The sequence below is a fragment of the Bradysia coprophila genome (genome assembly GCF_014529535.1).
Source record: "Bradysia coprophila strain Holo2 chromosome IV unlocalized genomic scaffold, BU_Bcop_v1 contig_5, whole genome shotgun sequence".
In the NCBI taxonomy this organism is placed as follows: Eukaryota; Metazoa; Arthropoda; class Insecta; order Diptera; family Sciaridae; genus Bradysia; species Bradysia coprophila.
The window spans coordinates 6,889,805-6,909,096 of NW_023503374.1; the positions used below are offsets into that span (position 1 = coordinate 6,889,805).

The 19,292-nt window shown below is 36.1% G+C and overlaps 2 protein-coding genes across 2 annotated transcripts; both read right to left on the reverse strand.

Annotated features, from left to right (window-relative positions):
* Positions 1-853: 853 nt before the first annotated feature.
* Positions 854-13,223, reverse strand: LOC119071944. The gene is made up of 2 exons (XM_037177068.1): positions 13,023-13,223; positions 854-1,668 (listed from the first exon to the last, which is right to left on the reverse strand). The coding sequence occupies exons 1-2, from the start codon at positions 13,164-13,166 to the stop codon at positions 961-963; spliced, it is 852 nt and encodes a 283-aa protein (XP_037032963.1). The 5' UTR covers positions 13,167-13,223; the 3' UTR covers positions 854-960.
* A 1,886-nt stretch (positions 13,224-15,109) lies between these two features.
* Positions 15,110-17,361, reverse strand: LOC119071902 (caspase-3-like). Its single transcript, XM_037177012.1, has 5 exons — positions 16,219-17,361; positions 15,950-16,152; positions 15,577-15,882; positions 15,345-15,486; positions 15,110-15,280 (listed from the first exon to the last, which is right to left on the reverse strand). The coding sequence occupies exons 1-5, from the start codon at positions 17,040-17,042 to the stop codon at positions 15,208-15,210; spliced, it is 1,548 nt and encodes a 515-aa protein (XP_037032907.1). The 5' UTR covers positions 17,043-17,361; the 3' UTR covers positions 15,110-15,207.
* Between the last annotated feature and the right edge of the window lie 1,931 nt (positions 17,362-19,292).

The following is a 19,292-nucleotide window of genomic DNA, read 5'->3' on the forward strand; positions in this document are numbered from 1 at the left end:
GGCTATGCAATATTTTTTTCATTGAAGGAGCCGAGGAATACCTCCAATTAATTTTCTAAAAATTTAAAGTTTAACTTTTGAATTTTAGAAAATATTTGGAGGTATTTTTCGGCACCTTTACTACTTTCCAGCGTACCTTAAGTGCCTGCTTGAGCATTAATGTGATTAATAAGCTAAAGAATAAATCTTTGCAATATCATTTGAAAGTGGTAGCTAAATACGCATTCAACAGAAGTTATAGCATTGGGACGCTACACAGTTGTTTACCTCAGTTTATATTTGAAAATATAGTAAAATCATTGAATGAATTAAACAAAATCTCGATCGCTTAGCTCGCGTTTTAAAATAAATGCGTTGACTTCACTGAAGGTGTTCCAGTTAGTGTTAGTTTTGTCAACAGGAGCGTCGAATCAAAAAAAAAATCTCGATCGCTTCGAAAACAGTAACACTTTGGTAAAACAAAGTAATAATAATTTATCATCAAAATTACTTCAAAAATTAGTGCCCCTAAAACAGAGAAAATAGTGCCTTAATCATGAATTGGCTCTGCGCGGAAATTTGGTGAGTGAATGTGACCGTTGAATGTGAAAAAAGCTGCTACTATCAAAATACTCGGAATTGTTTTTATTCCATGTCGATTTTACTGTTTTTTTCAAATAATTTCAGCCCCAATTTGATAACCCAAAGGTTAGAATAATGGGTTATCAGTCGGTAAATGTAAATGTTGCACATTGTGGTTGCCCGAAACAGTATATGTCACAAATAAATTTATAAAAGTTAGTTTTTCATTGCGAAAAATAATCTTGTCCCCCATCAGCGTTATTTTGCGCTGGTGGTTGAAATAAGTTCCAAATAGGGGAAAAAACCAACTATATTTCAATATCCTCACCATCACTTTACATTGTGTACCATTCGGCTTAACATTTTCATTTGTATATTCAAAAAAAACAAAATTTTGATTTAATTATTGGTCAAAGCGCACACCATGACAGCGACCGTAAATTCTGCAAGTTTTGTTGCAGCTTTCTCCGTTTCTGCATCTCTGGTTTCCTTTGGAAATTCAACGTATTGCAAAACTCTCATAACAATTCCCGTATTGAAAACGTCATTTCCTTGGTAGCTGTCCATAACGCAATTGACTGAATTTTCCATTTTTGCTTTTGCTTTCTGGCGTACATCGTGCTCTTGTCTACGTCGTTCTTTCCTAATAATAGCTTCGCAGTCAATATTTGTAGTTGCAATGTTATTCGGATTCAGGTTAACGTTTTTCAATGATAACAGATCGTTGTCGGCTGCATATTTTGCGAAGCAATAGTTGTGTTCTAAAGCGGACAAAGTCTCATTTTTGATTCCAAATTGTTCATTAAAAACTTCGATGAATTTATCCTCATTTGTGTCACATTGTCGGGCAATTTTCGTTAAATCTTGTCTTAATTCGTTTCTGGTTTCGTTTATTTGAATGTTCTGTTCGTTTTCACTTAACTGGCTCTCTTCAATGAGGTTCAGCTTAATAACTAAATCCAAAGTTCCTCCATTTTTCAGTTCTCTTTTCAAACACTCCGTACCGTTTTTAATGCGATTTTCTATAAGAACTTCAAAAAATCGCGTTAAAAATGAGACATAGACTGTCGTGGTTAAACGGCAAACGACGATTGATGATGGTTGTCTCGCGGGATAATCACTAGATATTATTCCCTTTTGCATCAAGTAGCGCTCCAAGCAACCATTCATCTTATCATCGTCAACATCCGCAGTTGCGGTAGCGCAAGAAATTGCTATTACTATCGCCACACAATAAAAATTTAATTTCATTTTGATTGGTAAATTTAGGAACTTCTCCTATTGCAAACAGAATTACAACTGATTTGAAATAATATTCGCAGCTTACAAAAACGCAATGTCGAAATGTTTCAAATCAGTCTGATAACGCAAAGGTTAAAGTTATAAATTTGCTACAGTATGGGAATTCATTGCAGAGTGAAAAATGGTTGTTTATTACATCGAGAGCAGAGTATTTTATTAGCACACAAGTGCAAAAAATACGAATCACAACACAAAACGAAGAGAAAAAGGAAATTGAGAAATGTAGAATTTCCATTATTTTCAAATATTTTCAAATATTTGTATGACATTATTTCGCGCGCTTTCTCAAAACGTAAGTTACGTTACACATACATCCATGTGATCTTTCCGCATAAAGTTGCTTTGACATTAATTATCTACCATATATTACATCGATGAGTATCACAATACACACCGTTTTCCTAATAAATCACTTTGCACCGAATTTCATACAACTGGCATCTAAAGTTTGCAAATTTTGAACGTTATGATGGTAAGTTGCGTGCACGAAGCATCCGGTTTGGGTATTTTATTGCAATAAATGGTGATTTTGAATTCAAGTTTGTTTCAATACGACATTTCTGTTATCTCCAAAATTGATTTTCATATGCTTAGTTTTGTCTCCAATCCTATCTCCAAAACAATACATGCGTTCTTCAAAAAGAAGAATACTCACCCATAACTAAAGTCCATTCGTTAAACATCTACACTTTACTAGATCTTCGCTAAACAAGCATTATCGTCATTTGATAACCCAAAGGTTAGAAATGCGTAATCATAGTTGCTAAAATCAATATTGCCAACGCACTTCCAGCAAAAGTGCTTCTAACGACAGTTGCTAAACAGATTACTATTTTTAACATTTTTTACAGTTGTTGTATTTAAAGCACCACTCATGCTAGAAGTGCCTTGACATTGCGCATTATGTTGGCCAAAAATTTGTGTCAAAGTGAAAATTGAGATTGTATTCCATTATGCTGAAAACAAACGAGACATTGAAAACGTGTTTTGGTCCTAGTTTTCATTGGCAGATGCAGCAATCGCAATTTTTGATAGAGAAATTTCCAACTTTATTTGACAGTTGTGTCAATTTCGTCATGAAAACAAGGACCAAAACACGTTTTGAATGCCTCGTTTGTTTTCAGCATTAGCCTTATGATGTAGACACTAATAAATACTGAACCTGAAAATTTCGCTCACAAGGAAATTTAAGCGGTCATGTCATGGGTATCGTTTGCATTCACAATTTTGATTTTTTATAACACGGCGACAAAATCTGATGCTAATGACAACAATTGTTAAAGGAACACCTTTTCTAGACACTTGTATAAATAGAGTTTCTGTCAACAGAGAAGTGTTGGTCGTTTCAGGTATCCCATATATGGACATCTATATACAGCTATATTGAGCTATATACAATAGCAGACTTATCTGTAACTTCACTTTCATCAAATCTCTTTCATCAACATTTCTTGTACAGGATCAAGTATGGCATATTTAATATCGTTGTAAAGCTAAGACCCCAGGCTATCACATGAGCAATACATTGATATGCAATAATCCTACCAGAAAAGTATAGAAGCGGCAAAAGTTTACCTAAGTAGCCTAAAAGTAAAATTTCTGAAAATGTAACAGAGAACTTCGATTCAAAATTATTTGTTTTGCTATTCGAAAGGGTTTTCCAAACTAGTCTGGGATTACCATTCAGAGGCTTCCTCAGTTACTTCGTGTGGGAAATATCAGTCTTTCAACATGCTGAAATTTTGACTGTCAGCTGCTATTGCTCTATGAAGAAAATGTCGAGAGCAATAATTTTTACATTGTAAGTCTTAGAATTTGTCTCTCTATCAATTCCACACAAGCCCTGGCTGACTCTGATGCTGGTTCTCAGAAACATCTCAGTGGATTTTGCTAAAACTTGTTTACTTGAATAGCACTTCCCTGCCCCAACTCACTTATGAAAAAACCCGGGATGTTAACTTACACTTTTATTTAAAGTTCGTTCAGCCCCACCGATATCGGTTTTCATACAAATATTGATGAGGTTATGTCTCTGTGGATGAAATTTGAATTGTCCTGAAATTTCGACGACTTCCTGAAGAAACGGCGAGTAGTCGCTGTTTCTTCAGGAAGTCGCTGTTTCTTCAGGAAGTCACCGTTTCTTCAGGAACTCGCCGTTTCTTCTCGTCGTTTCTTCAGAAAGTCACAGCTCTTCAGGATGTCGCCGTTTTATGTAAAAAGCGGTGACTTTCTGTGAAAACGATGACTTCTTGAAGAAACGACGAGAAGAAACGGTGAATTCATAAGAAATAACAAGTTCCTGAAGAAATGGCGACGGAAGGTTCTAATCGTTTTTTCAGGAAATTACCATTTCTTCTCATCGTTTCTTCGGGAAGTCAACGTTTCTTCGGGAAGTCAACGTTTCTTCGGGAAGTCAACGTTTCTTCGGGAAGTCAACGTTTCTTCGGGAAGTCAACGTTTCTTCGGGAAGTCAACGTTTCTTCATAAGGCCAAAAACCAAATTCTATCGTCTCTATACATGAAGTGCAAATTCTATCGTCTCTATACAGAAAGTCGAAAGTCAGTCAACTACCACTTTGGTAGTCAGTCAACTACCACTTTGGTAGTCAGTCAACTACCACTTTGGTAGTCAGTCAACTACCACTTTGGTAGTCAGTCAACTACCACTTTGGTAGTCAGTCAACTACCACTTTGGTAGTCAGTCAACTACCACTTTGGTAGTCATTCAACTACCACTTTGGTAGTCAACTACCAAATACTCGATTTATAAATAGACCAGCAGGCCGAATAATTTCGTCAGTCGGTGTGCGTCTCTCGAGTAAGAAACATCTTTGCTGCTATATAGTTTGGGGGTCTAACTACCAACAACTACCAAATTGCAATGTCTGCTATGAACGATCGGTTACCAGATAACAAATAATAATTGATTTGCCTGGTGTTGGTTTGCTCATAGTAGCATTGCAATTTACCAACGTGGTAGTCAACTACCAAATTGTTGAGTTATAAATAGGCAAGCAGGCAGAATAATTTCGTCATTCGGTGCGTAGCTCTCAAACGGTAAACATCTCTGCTGCTAAATATTTTGGGGGTCCAACTACCAACAACTACCAAACTTTCAAATTGCAATGTCTGCTATGAGCGATTGGTTACCAGATAACAAATAATAATTGATTTGCCTGGTGTTGGTTTGTTCATAGTAGCATTGCAATTTGAACTTTTATCAATCACATTTTATTTGTGACACAGACGGACGGACGGACAGACGGACGGACGGACGGACGGACGGACAGACGGACGGACGGACGGACAGACGGACGGACGGACAGACGGACGGACGGACGGACGGACAGATGAAGTGCCCACAATAGGTCTTTTTTTCCTATGGAAAAAAGACCTAAAAATGACACAGACTAATTATGACACGATGCGAGAGAAAAAAAATTAACTCCTAAGTTACCGACACCGTTCCGGCGCCCGGCTCGCATTGCGGCCCTTCGCTTCGCTCCGGGGCAATGGGCCGGATCACTCGGCGTGTTAAAACGCTTTTTATGTGCAATGAAAATTGGTTTTCATGTTGTAAAAAGATGAATTCTGTAGTGATGAACTAAACTCCTTTACGTTACATTTCGTAAAAGGATGAATTCCATAGGAACCAACAAAACGCCTTTACGGCGAGACGAAAATTAGAGTTGATTTGGGATCTCAATGTCAGCTGAATTAGTAATCTTGAGTTGAGATTGTCAACTGAAGAATTTCTTGAAATCGAAATTCATCTCAAATCAAGAATAAGCCACTGTACGTAGATTTTATTCATTTAAAATAAAATACAAAGCTTTTTATTTTATTTGTTTTAGTTGCTTGCAATCAGAGATTGAACGGTGAGATGCGTTGCTTCTGAAAGTCGTTGTTTCTTCTCGTCGTTTCTTCAGGAAGTCGACGGTTTCGAAGAAACGGTGACTTTCTGAAAAAATGGTGACATGTAATGACGGCTCTTCAGATTTTCTGATGAAACGGTGAGAAGAAACGGTGACTTCCTAAAGAAACGGTGACATCCTAAAGAAACGGTGACATCCTATAGAAATGGTGACTTCCTGAAGAAACGATAACTTCCTGAAGATTCGACGAGAAGAAACGGCGACTATAGTGGCCGGTTCTTCTCGTCGTTTCTTCAGGAAGTCGCCATTTCTTCTCGTTGTTTTTTCAGTAAGTCACCGTTTCTTCAGGAAGTCACCGATACTCATGTCGTCGAAATTTCAGGACAATGAAATTTGACAGTAATTTGACAATTCGTATGGCCTTGGAGCAGACCAAGGCTGTAAACTGTGGGGAGGCCACGCAGATACATATTTTACATGTAAAATCATCAGAAATGGTGTGTTCCCGCGTATCTAATAAAATGACGATCTGGAAAGACCACAGTGTCCTATTCGAATGTACGACATCAAGATCAAAGACGACATAGAGGGTGTTTAAATATTTTTATATTATAATAGTTTTAGATTGAAAGAAACAAAAATTAGTATTTATTTCCAAATATGGTTACACTTTATAACTCTATTTGCCCAAAAACCATGACGTTACACTTCATAACTCTAAATGCCACTAATACACGTCCTCATATTAGCAACAGCATCTGCAAACTTTTTCTCAGCTTTCTCCGATTCTATATCTTTGGTTTCCTTTGGAAGTTCAACGTATGTCAAGACTTTCACAACTATTTCCGTATTGAAAATACCCTTCTCTTTGTCAACGTTCAAAGTACAATCGACTGTACCTATCTGTGCTCCGTTTTCTGACAAAGTTTTGCGTAAATTGTTCTCTCGCCTTAATCTTTCCTTAACAATAATGGCTTCGCAATCAATATTTGTGATTACAATGTCATTTGGATTCAAGTTAATGTTGTTTAATGGTAGCAACTCGTTTTCGGCTGCATATTTTGCGTAGCAATAATTTAGTTCCATAGCGGTTTCATTTTTTAGTCCGAATTGTTCGTTGAACTTATTCTGGTATGTATTACATCGTAATTCCATTTTAGCAAATTTTTGTCCTAAATCGTATAGGGTTTCAGTTATTTGAATTTTCTGTTCATTTACCGGTAAAAGACTCTCATTAGTGACTCTTAACTTAATATACAAATCCGCAATTTCTTCATTTCGGAATTCTCTTTTATGACACTCTGCTTTGCTTTCACTGCTGGTCTCTTTGTGATGCAACTCAAAACGGGCCGTTATATCTGATAACATGGAGGTCGTGACTAAATGGCAGACGGCAATTGATGCTGATTGTCTTGCAGGATAATCACTAGGCAACTTTCCCTTCTGCATTAGGTAGCGCTCCAGGCAGCCATTCGTCTCACCATCGTAAACGTTCGCAATTGCTTTGAGACAAAAAATTGCCAGTACTATCACCACACAATAAAATTTGAATTTCATTTTCATTTATAAATTAAACAACTTCTCCTATTGCAAACAGAATCACAACTAACTTGAAATAATATTCTCAGCATACCAATACGCTGAGAACAAAACCAAATCAGTCTGATAACGAAAAGGTTAAAGGTATTAATTTACAGTACAGGATTTCACTGCAGAGTGAAGAGAGTGTTGTTTGTGCACAAGATGGCGGCTGTCAGCCATTTGGTTGGACTCCCAAAATATTCTACTCACAAAGCTCTATAACTTACACATTGAAACCAACTATCTATCTGTGACTGTCATACAACAGAAAGTTTTTTTTTTATATTTGACAGGTGTGGGGAAAATTGGGCCAAATACCACCCGATGACACACACAAAAAGAAAACGAGGATGGTGCGTAGAATTGAACAGAGAACATCTCACTTTAACAAAATGTTTCTCTATGAAATGTGTTGCGCGAGTTATTAAACTTTAAACTCTAATTTTTCGCCTAATTTTAGGTGATTTTAAGGAAAATTGTGAAAATGTGTCGGAAAAGTGAACATTCTGGAAAAACTTAAATCGCTAAATAAAGTTTGAACTTTCACCGATCATTTGCGTGATCTAGGAGAATTTTATCATCAGACGAACGTCTTCCATAAATCGTAGAAAAAGACTCTGCAAATGACATTCAATGAGGCCCCGAGGCGCGGGGCGGAGAGGAAATTTTTGGCTTCCTCCCCAGGATGTCTTATTTTCGATCCCTGAACAACTTTCAATCATCAAATCGCGAATTCCGAAGGTGTAAACGTCCGACCTTTTTTTAGTCCTTAAATACTACACTACAGCGTATGTACATCAACATTCACTGATCGATTCCAATAGGCTTCCAAAAACAGTACGTGCGTTCTTCAAAAAGAAGAATACTCACCCATAACTAAGGTGGATTCGTTATTAAGACTACTTACCATTACTACTGACCGAGACTAGATATCTGCCCTAATTTATTCGAAGTTTTTTGAAAATTTTCTTCGGCCTAGTTTCTATTTCATCTTTAATCGACATTTATATCATATTGTAACCAAATAAATAAATTATTTTATTTTATTTCAAAGTTTGAAAAGCTTGAAACTAGCTGACCACTTAAAATTGTGTCTAAGTTGCAAAAAAATCTGTAACCAATGAGTTTTTAATAAAAGAATAATAATAATAATAATCTGCCCTAAACAAGCATTATCGTCATTTGAGAGTATCAATATAATTTCAGAAATATGTAGCTGCTACTATCAATACCCAGAATTTTTTATTCATTTCGATTATTACGATTACAAGAATCATATTCCAGACCAATTTGATAACCCAATGGTTAGAATAATGCGTAATAATAGTCGTTAAATTCAATATTGCGCATCATGGTGGTCAAAAATGTGTGTGTGTCACTCATATGAGACAAAAATTGAGCAAATATTGTGCAGTAATAGTTATTTATGTAACAAGAATCATATGGAGTGGAGGTATATTATCGCACTAGATGTCAGATTGCCAATCCGAGGCGAAGCCGAGGTTGGCAAGACGTCGTGTGCGATAATATACCAGCAAACGATTCGTGTTGCATACAACGTTTTATGCAATGAAGAAAATCGAATAAATACCGAAGATAATCTTAGTGTGACTCTATGAACACGTGGCATACGACATTGATCACAGGCGGCGTAAGTTACAAATATCATCACTGAATTGCATAATAAATATTATGCACTTGTTGGCCACGTGACCGTGGGCTTCGATATGATTGAATTTAATGACGTGAACTGAACAATACCTTCTATGTTTTTTCTTCTGTTATCAGTTAGCTCCAAAGCCGTTGATAAATAAATAAATAAATAATAGTAGATTACTCACCTTCGGCTCATGCAATAACTCCCCAAGTGTCTAAATAAACATGTGGACAGAGGTGAATACGCTATTTTATCTACAGACGGCGAAATAATAGCACTTTTTCACTGCTATTATTTTACCTAGGTAGATAAAATAAATAATCTAACTCGTCAAAATAAACATTTGGACATAGGTGCAGTACATATCATTTTTTATGTGTCGATGCAAAGATAAACCCAAACTTCCTCTCCGAGCTGTTGCATTATATATTAAATTTGACATTTCGTATCCAGATGAGTAGAAGTGTCCGATGGCTTTAGCCCGAGGTACTTTTACTCATCGTGATACGAAATATCAAATTATTTCCCGAGTGTAGTATAATGTTTTGCTTTACGAAGGAGTGAAAGACTTTTACCTAGGGACGGAAAGTCCATTTTCCCTCCCTAGTAGAGGAAAATATATTTCACGTAAAAGTCAAGGCGTTGACTTATTCGACGTGGTTTATAATCCAAATTCATTGCAAGCGCAGCGCGCAGCGCTGCGCCTTAATTCATAACTGTCCCGGCATCTATTACACGATGCCCGCAGGGCATCGTACTTTCTAAAAATCTAAAAAGTAGATAGGAGCGTTTCTTAGGGTGGCGAGATGGGAAAAAGTCGAGTTCGGACCTGGGTTAGGACTGAGGCCGTACCTCGGACCTAATGATTTTACGGTTGATTTCGGTAGAGCTTTTGATGCTGATTCAGGAAATGTGGGTCACAAAATTTTTTTATGCGTCGCTTGGCCGCTAGGTGGCTTCAAAGTCGGAATTTTTGAAACGAAAACTGGCTGCCATTTCGCGTAAAATTAATGGATTGGCGTGAAATTTGTGTCTAAAGGGTTTTCGAGGTCGGCGCTTCCGAATAAAAACATTTGAGAGCGGCCACATGCATGTGAGCCACCGCAAATTACCAAAAAGTGGTTTTTTGGGTGGTTTTTCTCAATTTTCTCGAAAACGTGTCTATAGGATTAGATGAAACTGAAATCGTAGATAGCCACTGAAAATACCTATCGATTAAGGTGCATATCAATAAATTCCATGGTTTAGTTTCCGAGAAAAGTGAAAGAAAGTGCCAAAAAAGGGGACCAACTTTGATGTTGGTACGCCCACAAGATGGCGTCGTAGAGCTTTGGTCTCTTCGGAACAAATGTTCAAAAATGAAAGTTGAGGGGTGTCCTAGAACAAAATTTTTATGCATGAGATCTGCAAACCGATTTAAGATTTTGAGTCACACGATGTTCCAAGAGCCTGGAGGGGCGGCATCAAAATGTCATTTTGGAGTTGAGATCTTTGTGTCGCTTAAATTTCGTGTTTACGCAGACACATCATAACGCATCGATTCGATAAAAAGGAAACTGTTTTCTAAAGTTCGGACCGGCAATAATCTTATCTAATGTAAGCAGTTGATGCTGGATCATTTTCCTAAAACAATTTTTCGAAAATAAACATTTGAATCAGTGCATGTTTATGAATTAAATTACCTGCGAAAAGATAAGGCTATCAATAGTACAAAATTTGGTCATCAAACACTAAACATTTATATTAAAATATTCGAGTTTCGTTTCAAACTTTACAAAATTCCAATTGCATCAAAGAACCATTTTGTAGCTTGTAAACATCAACAATGTTTCTGATTGATAAGCGTCAAAATGGTATTGCTAAACGTACTAGATCAAAAGGTTTCAAAAATGGTACGCTTTTTTGTGAGCGCTAAAATTTTTAAAAGTTCATGTTCGTAACTTCACGTGCAAAGGGAAACTGATTGTTATATTTTGTCATTGAATCAATAAATTTAAGTTGCAGTAACAACGAACGAACATCGAACGTTGCAAACTTTGATATGTAAAAAATATCATTTTTTTCGCTAATTTGCCGAACATCGATGTCGTGGGATTATTGTCACGTGACGATTGTGATTGTTTTTTTCTTTGGGAAAAGTGAATTCATCCTTTTACAAATTGTTACAGTGAAACGGTTTCACCGAATTTATTTAATTTACGCCTTTAAAAATCTTTTGCTACTTTCGAACGGATCTTAAATAAATGATTACTAAATAAACGTTTCCCGTTATTCATTGAAAATTTAAATAGGCTTCGGCTATTAGTGTAGAACTTCTTCCGAAGAAAGAGCTATGATCTTTGTAATTCTTTGTCCATTTTCGTTAGAGGTGTAAATTATGGAGAGATTATCCAACGAAAGATACGCGAGTGACACATCTGATGATAATTATTGCTTATTCTAATACAAATAATTCACCTACCGAGATGATCGTCGTCGGGATGAATTTTGTTATTATGTAGAATCATTAAAGGTCCTATACAAAAATTAGATTATATAGGAGTATTAATTTTGAATAAATGTTCAAAGTCAATCTTTGATTCCAACAGATTATACAGACTGCAGTTTTTGCACTGAGTGAGTAATACAGGAATATCTGTAGTCTGAATAAAAGTTTTCTAAAGCCATTTATCTGTCCCATAAAGAAAACCTAGGAGGATGGTTAAGCAGCTTTAGCTGCTTCGGATGTATCTCCTTTTGAGTTTACCACAGTGTTTTGATCATGAGCAGCGAGTAAGATATATAAGAGACTAGTAGATGCTTATGCTAAATCGAAAGAGGGTATCTAACCAGGGAATGAAAACCGGAAATGAATTGGAAAATAGCGACAATTTTTTTTTTTAATTACAGACACACGAAATGGGATCCTAATATCAAAAATATGTTAAAGGTTGGAAACACAATTTGATGTTGATTTGAGAAAGGACCCGTTTATTATTGAATATGAAATTTAGAATTTTCTTATAGGCACACGTAAGATTACTGACTTGTTCTATAATAGAAACTGTTACGTCTCCAACAAAATGTCTTAGCAATCCTAGTCCATGTTTCATATTTTATATTTCCCAATGAATTAGGATGATTTTTTGAGACGTTCAAACGAAGGAAATGGGACAGGTTTTCGTAGCTGATATGCTGATGTCAAAGAATCTATACTACAAATCGCTTTGGACGATTTGTGATTTGAACAATGGACGGGTCATTTAAATTTTTCTTTTACTCGAATTACAACGTCATATTTGGGTTTAAATAAATTCGCAGATTTATTGCTCGTGTGTACTATTCGTTACAATATTTCCATTTAACGATGGAAAAAGTTTATTCCTTCCATCTATATTACTGCACATGATAAAATCTGCAACAAAATCTACAAGTCTTTTTTCCGCCTTATCCGTTTCTATAGCTTCAGTTTCCTTTGACAATTCAATGTATTCCAAAACGTCTAGTATAATTGTCATATTGTAAGCATTGCGTTCTTCGTAAGCTTTCAAGACACAATTGTCCTGTGTTCTTCCGTTTACGAGGTACAAAACTTTCTCTCGCTCCAGCTTTTCTTCTCTAACAATGGCTTCACAGTCAATATTTGCGGTTACAATGCCATTTGGATTCAGATTAACGTTTTTTAATGGTAACAGCTCGTTGTCAGCTGCATATTTTGCGAAGCAATAACCAATTCTCATAGCGGTCTCATTTTTTAATCCTAATTGTTCGACGAATTCATTCTCTTTTGTTTCACATTGTACGGAAATTTTTGCAAAGCTTTGTACGGTTTCATTTCTGGTCTCATTTTTTTGAATTTCCTGTTCACTTTCACTTAACTGGCTTTCTTGAATGACTTTAAACTTAATTATTAAATCCACCAGTTGTTCATTTCGAAATTCTCTTTTTAAACATTCTTGAAATTTTTGATTTTTGTAACTGTTTGTGCATGAATCAAAAAGTTCCGTTAAATCTGATAAAATGGAGGTCGTGACTAAATGGCAGACGGTGATTGATGCTGATTGTTTTGCAGGATAATGACTAGGCAATTTTCCCTTCTGCATCAGGTAGCGCTCCAGGCAGCCATTCGTCTCATCATCGTCAACGTTCGCAGTTGCGTTAAGGCAAGAAATTGCCAGTACTATCACCACACAATACAATTTGAATTTCATTTTGATTTGTAAATTGAAGAACTTCTCCCATCCCAAATAGAATTACAACTAACTTAAAATAATATTCTCAGCATACCAATATGCTGAGATGCTGAGGACCAAAACGAAATCAGTCTGATAACCACAAAGGTTAAAGTTATATGTGCCGCACAGAAATTGATTGCAGTGATGTAAGAAAATAGTTATTTATGCTCCAAGCTACAAGCAAGCATCGGTTGTTAGCTTGCTATTCGAGACTCTTTCAACGAAATGGTCGACATGCCATTTTTAACCATGCCACCTCGTTGAGTTTTCCTCCGTAGCATGTCATTCGCTTATTTCGCTCGAAACTTTCATTACTAATTACAAACTAATTACACTAATTAAAGGAAAAGCTATAGTGCACACACCCCTCAACAAAAAAGAAATTTTTCCGAAATGCACCCAAAACTAAGAATGCACATCGATTCAGGGACTTATCTCAGAACAGCATTCAATAAAATCGGTAGGGTTCCTTCCGAGGGGTGACTCACTTCCATTTAATCCATTTAATCCAAAAAAAAATTTTTAGTTTTACCGAAATAACTAGGCTACCCACCTAAAAAATTTGTAAACTAATTACGAAAATTAGATCTGCACGATCTCCAGGGCGTTTAAGTACTCGTGAGGTATAGAATTTTTTTTTTGTTAAAAATGGTATTAAATTTATTAAATCCATTTAATCCATTTATTCCACTTTACACCAAAAACTTCTAAAAGTGGAATTTTACGCTTTTTAACGTTGTAGTATGAGTTGTAGTACGTCATTTAATCAAAATCAACCATTTTTAAGACTTTTAAAGTATTTGGTAAAATTAAGTTTTTTCCTATTTAATCCATTTAATCCAATTTTTATTCCATTTAATCCATTTAATCTAGAAGTGAGTCACCCCTCGGTTCCTTCCCCATTCTTTCATCCTTCTGAAACCGTTTTGTCACTAAAGTTCAGTGAGTGGAAATATTTTGATCGGATTTAAGATTTAACTTATAGTCAGACGTCATACCTTTATAACGATACCACACTCAATGTATTTCACAAGAAAAATCAGTTTGTTGACTTTTTAGTAAAAAGTGTGTTCGCGGAATTTCGCGATTTTCGCTGTCAAAATTATTTTTATTGCATATTCGGATAGAGGACCTTCTGAAACATAGAGAAAACACTTTTTGGAAGAACTTTGTAAAAAGTGACAAAAGTCCCTGTGATAACAGCTGATATCAGTTAAAAATACTCAAAATAGTAAAAGTGACGCAAGTCGCTGTGCATACTTCGAAAACAACTGATATAACTGTTTTGTTGTGGAATTCATATGTTGTCTTTTAGTCGTTCCTGCGTACGTACAGTCCATCGTTTTCGTAATATTTTTCGCTTTATTTATTTATCTTTCTTCTTTCGCTTTATTATTTTATTTTATTTTTCGATGATTGAGGCTCTTGTACTTTATTAGTTCGTTTGTTTAATTAATTTACTTCTTTTCTTTGTATTTTTTGTATAAATTGCTGATTTAAATTATCTGTGAGCATTTGTATAAGGAGTGATCCTTTTTGTTCTGTATTAATAAACCAAATTGAAATTGAAATTGAAATATCGTTGTAGGTGACGCATTCTGTAACAGCAAAAATTTGACCGAAAAAATTCTAGAAAAAAATTTGCGTCACAAGTGGCAGATGTTGAGGATAGCACTGTTAAGAAAATTGTTAAAATAGGGAAAAATGCGTACTGAAAGAATGGACAAACGGAAAAAAGCCGAATCATGGCCCCTTTGTAGTGCAAAATGCGTCACATGCAACGATATCAGTTGTTCTTTCAACGTTCAGTTGTTCAGGGACGTGCGTCACTTTCACTCTTGTAAGTGTTTTTCACTGATCGAGACAACCGTTGCACATCAAGTAAAAATTCTGATAAGCACAAAAAGACAAAAAAAATAGTTCACAAATTTCTCCATGTTATGCATACGAAAAATGCATTGTAAAAAATCGACAAATCTGAATAGATAATTGTCCCTTCGTCCCTTTATTGGCATCGCTACTTTTTCTTTAAATCTCCGAAGAAAAAATGTTCGGACATCGTAGACACGACAGTCGGTACTTGTTTGTTTCTGAAATATAAAAGAATTCAAACATTATTTCGTAATGGTCAACAACACCATCAGTTGCACTTACGTATGAGGTCCGTCGGTCAGTGTTTTATTCACTTCTTTCAAAACATCCTCAATCGATAACTTGTCTCCTTGTTTGCCCAAAACATCGCACAGTGTTTGAATGAAAACCGTTCCTCTAGTGGGATCACGATATGACACATATCCTATGAACAACAGAACAATCGCGTTAATTTCTAGTTTACCAAACAAAGGCACATCTTCCACATTACAAAGCACTTATATACACAACGTACCTTCGTACGTACTGTAACACTTTAACAGCTCGGACATGTACGGTTTTTTCCCTTCATCGTAAAACGGAACACTATCCGTTTCGTAGATTTTCTCCTCCGGGTGTACGTTTCTCTGATCGCCTCTGCATGCAGCGATGATGAAAATTTTCGGTTTGCCATTTAGTGTAGGATTGCGTGCAATTGGATGAATGAAGCTGTGATTGATGTTGAATGGTTTGTCATAGGAATATACAATTTCGTCTTTGTCGCCGTGGGATAGAAAAACGGCCACGAACACACCGTAATTCTTAAAATCCTTTTTGCTCACTGAAACAAAAGAACAAACTTTGAGGGTCTCGCCTAAGTTGCTGGAGTCTATCGTCCCAAAACTAACATTTCAACACGCGACTTTGAAAATCACTGTACTTTAGATTACGCTCAACATTCGGATCCATTCCATAGTTGTAAAATGTACGACACAGTGCTTCCTCATCACGTCTGCTTCCCTGTCGGTTCATCGTTTTGTCTTTGAACTCTTCCTGATTGTAGATCACCAAATATCCTTTCTTCGCTTTGCTCAATATGGAGGCGTAGGAACTGAGTTAGAAAAAAATAGAAAAAATATTAGAACGTCGAATCTCGGCGATCTACAGGTTGTTTTACCTCTTTGTCGAAGATGTAGTCTGTGAAGGTTGCACAAGCGAAGGCTGTGCATATGAGTGGGTTACTGTAATATTGTTGTTCGCTTTGATTTGAGGTTCTCTTTCGTTTTTCAAAATAGCTGCACCAGCTGCTGTTGTTAAAAGTAACGATCCTAATGGTTTTTGAATGGAATTGATTGTAGCAGTCGGTTTCTTATACAACGCTGGATTCGTTTTAACCTCTGTCCACTTAGCGGTCTCTGACGATGACTTAGCCGTATATGGGCTTAACTGTGTAGGTTGTCCTCGGTAAGGACTGACATATTTACTCGACGGTACATCGCCACCGAACGGACGTTGTCCCACTTTGTCGAACGAATAAAATATGGAATTGGCCGGTGTCAGTGATGCGTCTTTATTGATTGACGAGTAGGAGTTGTATTTGTTCTCAACCGGTGGATACTTCGACGTAGGTGTCGTGCTTTTGAGGAACGTTTTGGATTCGGCTGCAACTGCTGCACTTGTCGTCCATGCTGATGATGTTACTTTCGATGTGGTTGTTGTGTAGCTTTTCTGGCTGCTCTCTTTATATTTTGTACTGGACGACGACGACGTCGATGATGAAAAAAATGTTTGTCTTGCGTCTTTTGTCGAACTGGAACCGTTTACCGTCTTCGACACAGAACTCAATGGATATTTGTTCACATTAGTGGCTTGAGCTGTACTTTTACTGATCACTTTGGCATCGGTCACCAAGTATTTATTGTCTTTCGAATTCATTTTAATTTTTTTTTCTCGTTTTTCCGTGTTCACAAAGTCAATTTTTCTTGCTTCAATGTCGCACATTAATCATTACACATTACTAAGCGTGTACTAACCGTACTAACACAACAAACGACTGTGACAAGACGACTGCTGTTGTGTGTTATCTTTGTTTTGTTTGGCCTGGATAAATATAGTTTGCAGTTTAATAATCTCCAATAAGAATTTCCATTTATTTCAAAATATTTTTTTTCAAAGACGCAACAAATGCAGTTGGGGGTCCATCCAGAACATGCCGCACTCGAGTAAGTGTGTTACGCATAACCGCTTGTTATTTGTCTTAAAATTTAAATTCGTTTCAGACTCTCTTGAGGTCGGTATTATAGAACATGTGTTTGGTTGTAAGTGGAAAAAACATGAGAAAAAAATCTGTTGAAATTTAATGAGTTTGTAGGACGTGTTAATTATTCCGTTGAACTTGAAATGGAAATTATTCATAGAGATGGGAAGCACATTGTCATTTTTATCACCAAATCTGTGACGTCTTTCATTTCAAGTGTTGCTTAATTGATGAAAAATCTTGTACTTCATTATTTTTCGCATATTAGCTTCCTGTAATTTCTTCAATACGCTATTTTACTCATCAAAGCAAAACAATGGTTGGCAGCATACAATAATGTATTTTTGCACTATAATCATTTTACTAAGGGGATGTTCACAAATGACGTCACGCTATTTTATTTAATTTTCGACACCTCCTCCCCCTCGTCACGCAAAAAATTTGTTAGAACAGTCACGTTTTGCTGTAACACCCCTCACCCCATTCGAGTGTGACGTCATATGTGAACAGCCCCTAAGGTATGTAAGTACACGTGTAAGTGATTAAGCATAGCACTGCTCCTAGGATCAACACTCACATGTCAGACGTCAACAAGCCTCCAAACTTTGATATATGCATGTGTGTACATTTGCATGTGTTGTTATTTAACTAATACCCTTAACCAAAGGAATGCAAAGGGTGTTCTGATGCCATCAGCCTTCAAAATGCCATCAGAGTAAGCAACATAAATTTATCTTTCTTATTAGCAAAGTGTCATTTATATTGCTGTAACCAACGCACTTCAAGCATGAGTGGTACTCTAAATAGAAACTGAATATGTACTGAAACTTGACACTGTGTCACACAACTGTTAAACACTGTTAAAAACCATTTCATTTAAAATAGTACTCTATTTGACAGTTGTTGAATATGATCACTTTTGCTTGAAGTGCATGGCTGTAACACGTAACAACAAAAGACGCCTGGTGTACGATTTATTCAGTTGTCCAACGCACTGCGTGACGCACGCGCTGAGTGATCCAAGTGATCGTAGTGACAGCTGTCAAATAGCATTTTGTATGAACATTTTTTCCAAATATTTTTACAATGCCAAAATTTGTTTTAAACATTGTCCAATTTCATGCTTGATGTGCGTTAAGTTATCAATTATTTTATTTCGTTGGTTTTTTTTACCAAATCTATTACTTCATTCGTGTTAACCATTATAATACAATTTGCTATGTAAGACTAGATATTTATCCTTAATTTCTGTCGTCGCTTTCGCTAGCAGATAAAATTGCATAAGAATTTGGGCCATTTTTTTATTTTACTTTTTTGCGTGCACATTATATATACTACACATATATCCAAATAAATTTCAGATATCGCTTTGCATCATAAATGGAGGCATTTAACATTAATGGGGAAATTATTTGAAAAATGCTACCAATTCAATCAGTAACGGAAGCTGTTTAACAAATTATAATAAATTATTCATCAGATAGCGATTCGAGTCCCGTAACTTTTTGTGATTTTAGCTGAATCAATTATGAACTCATAGCTGTAAAGACAGGTCTAGCAATTCCTATTTTCATTGTGCAATATTATTATTCGCCGAGAATACGTTCTCACAATATGTTAGAATTGATTTCCACCTATTTTTAGTCCTCTTATCAAATGTGACTCACTATTATCAATTATGAAGGCCATTCCAAGAACGTTAAACCGTTTATACGTAGATTACGTTGTAATCTGAAACTACATTGTATGTGTTGTGGTGAGCAGGCATGTCATTGTTATAAATAATAACTATAAGTCTGATCTAGAATATTATGACGGTTTTTTACAAAAGAAATTCATTCATTAAATTATTATACCTAGATCACGTATAGTTTTCGAAATTGGGAGTGTAATTTAATGATACATGTACAACATCGGCTATGATTCTCTCAATGCGATTGTCTGTACTGTGCACAGTGCTAATGCATGTCAGGAAACTATGCTTTCCTTTGCTC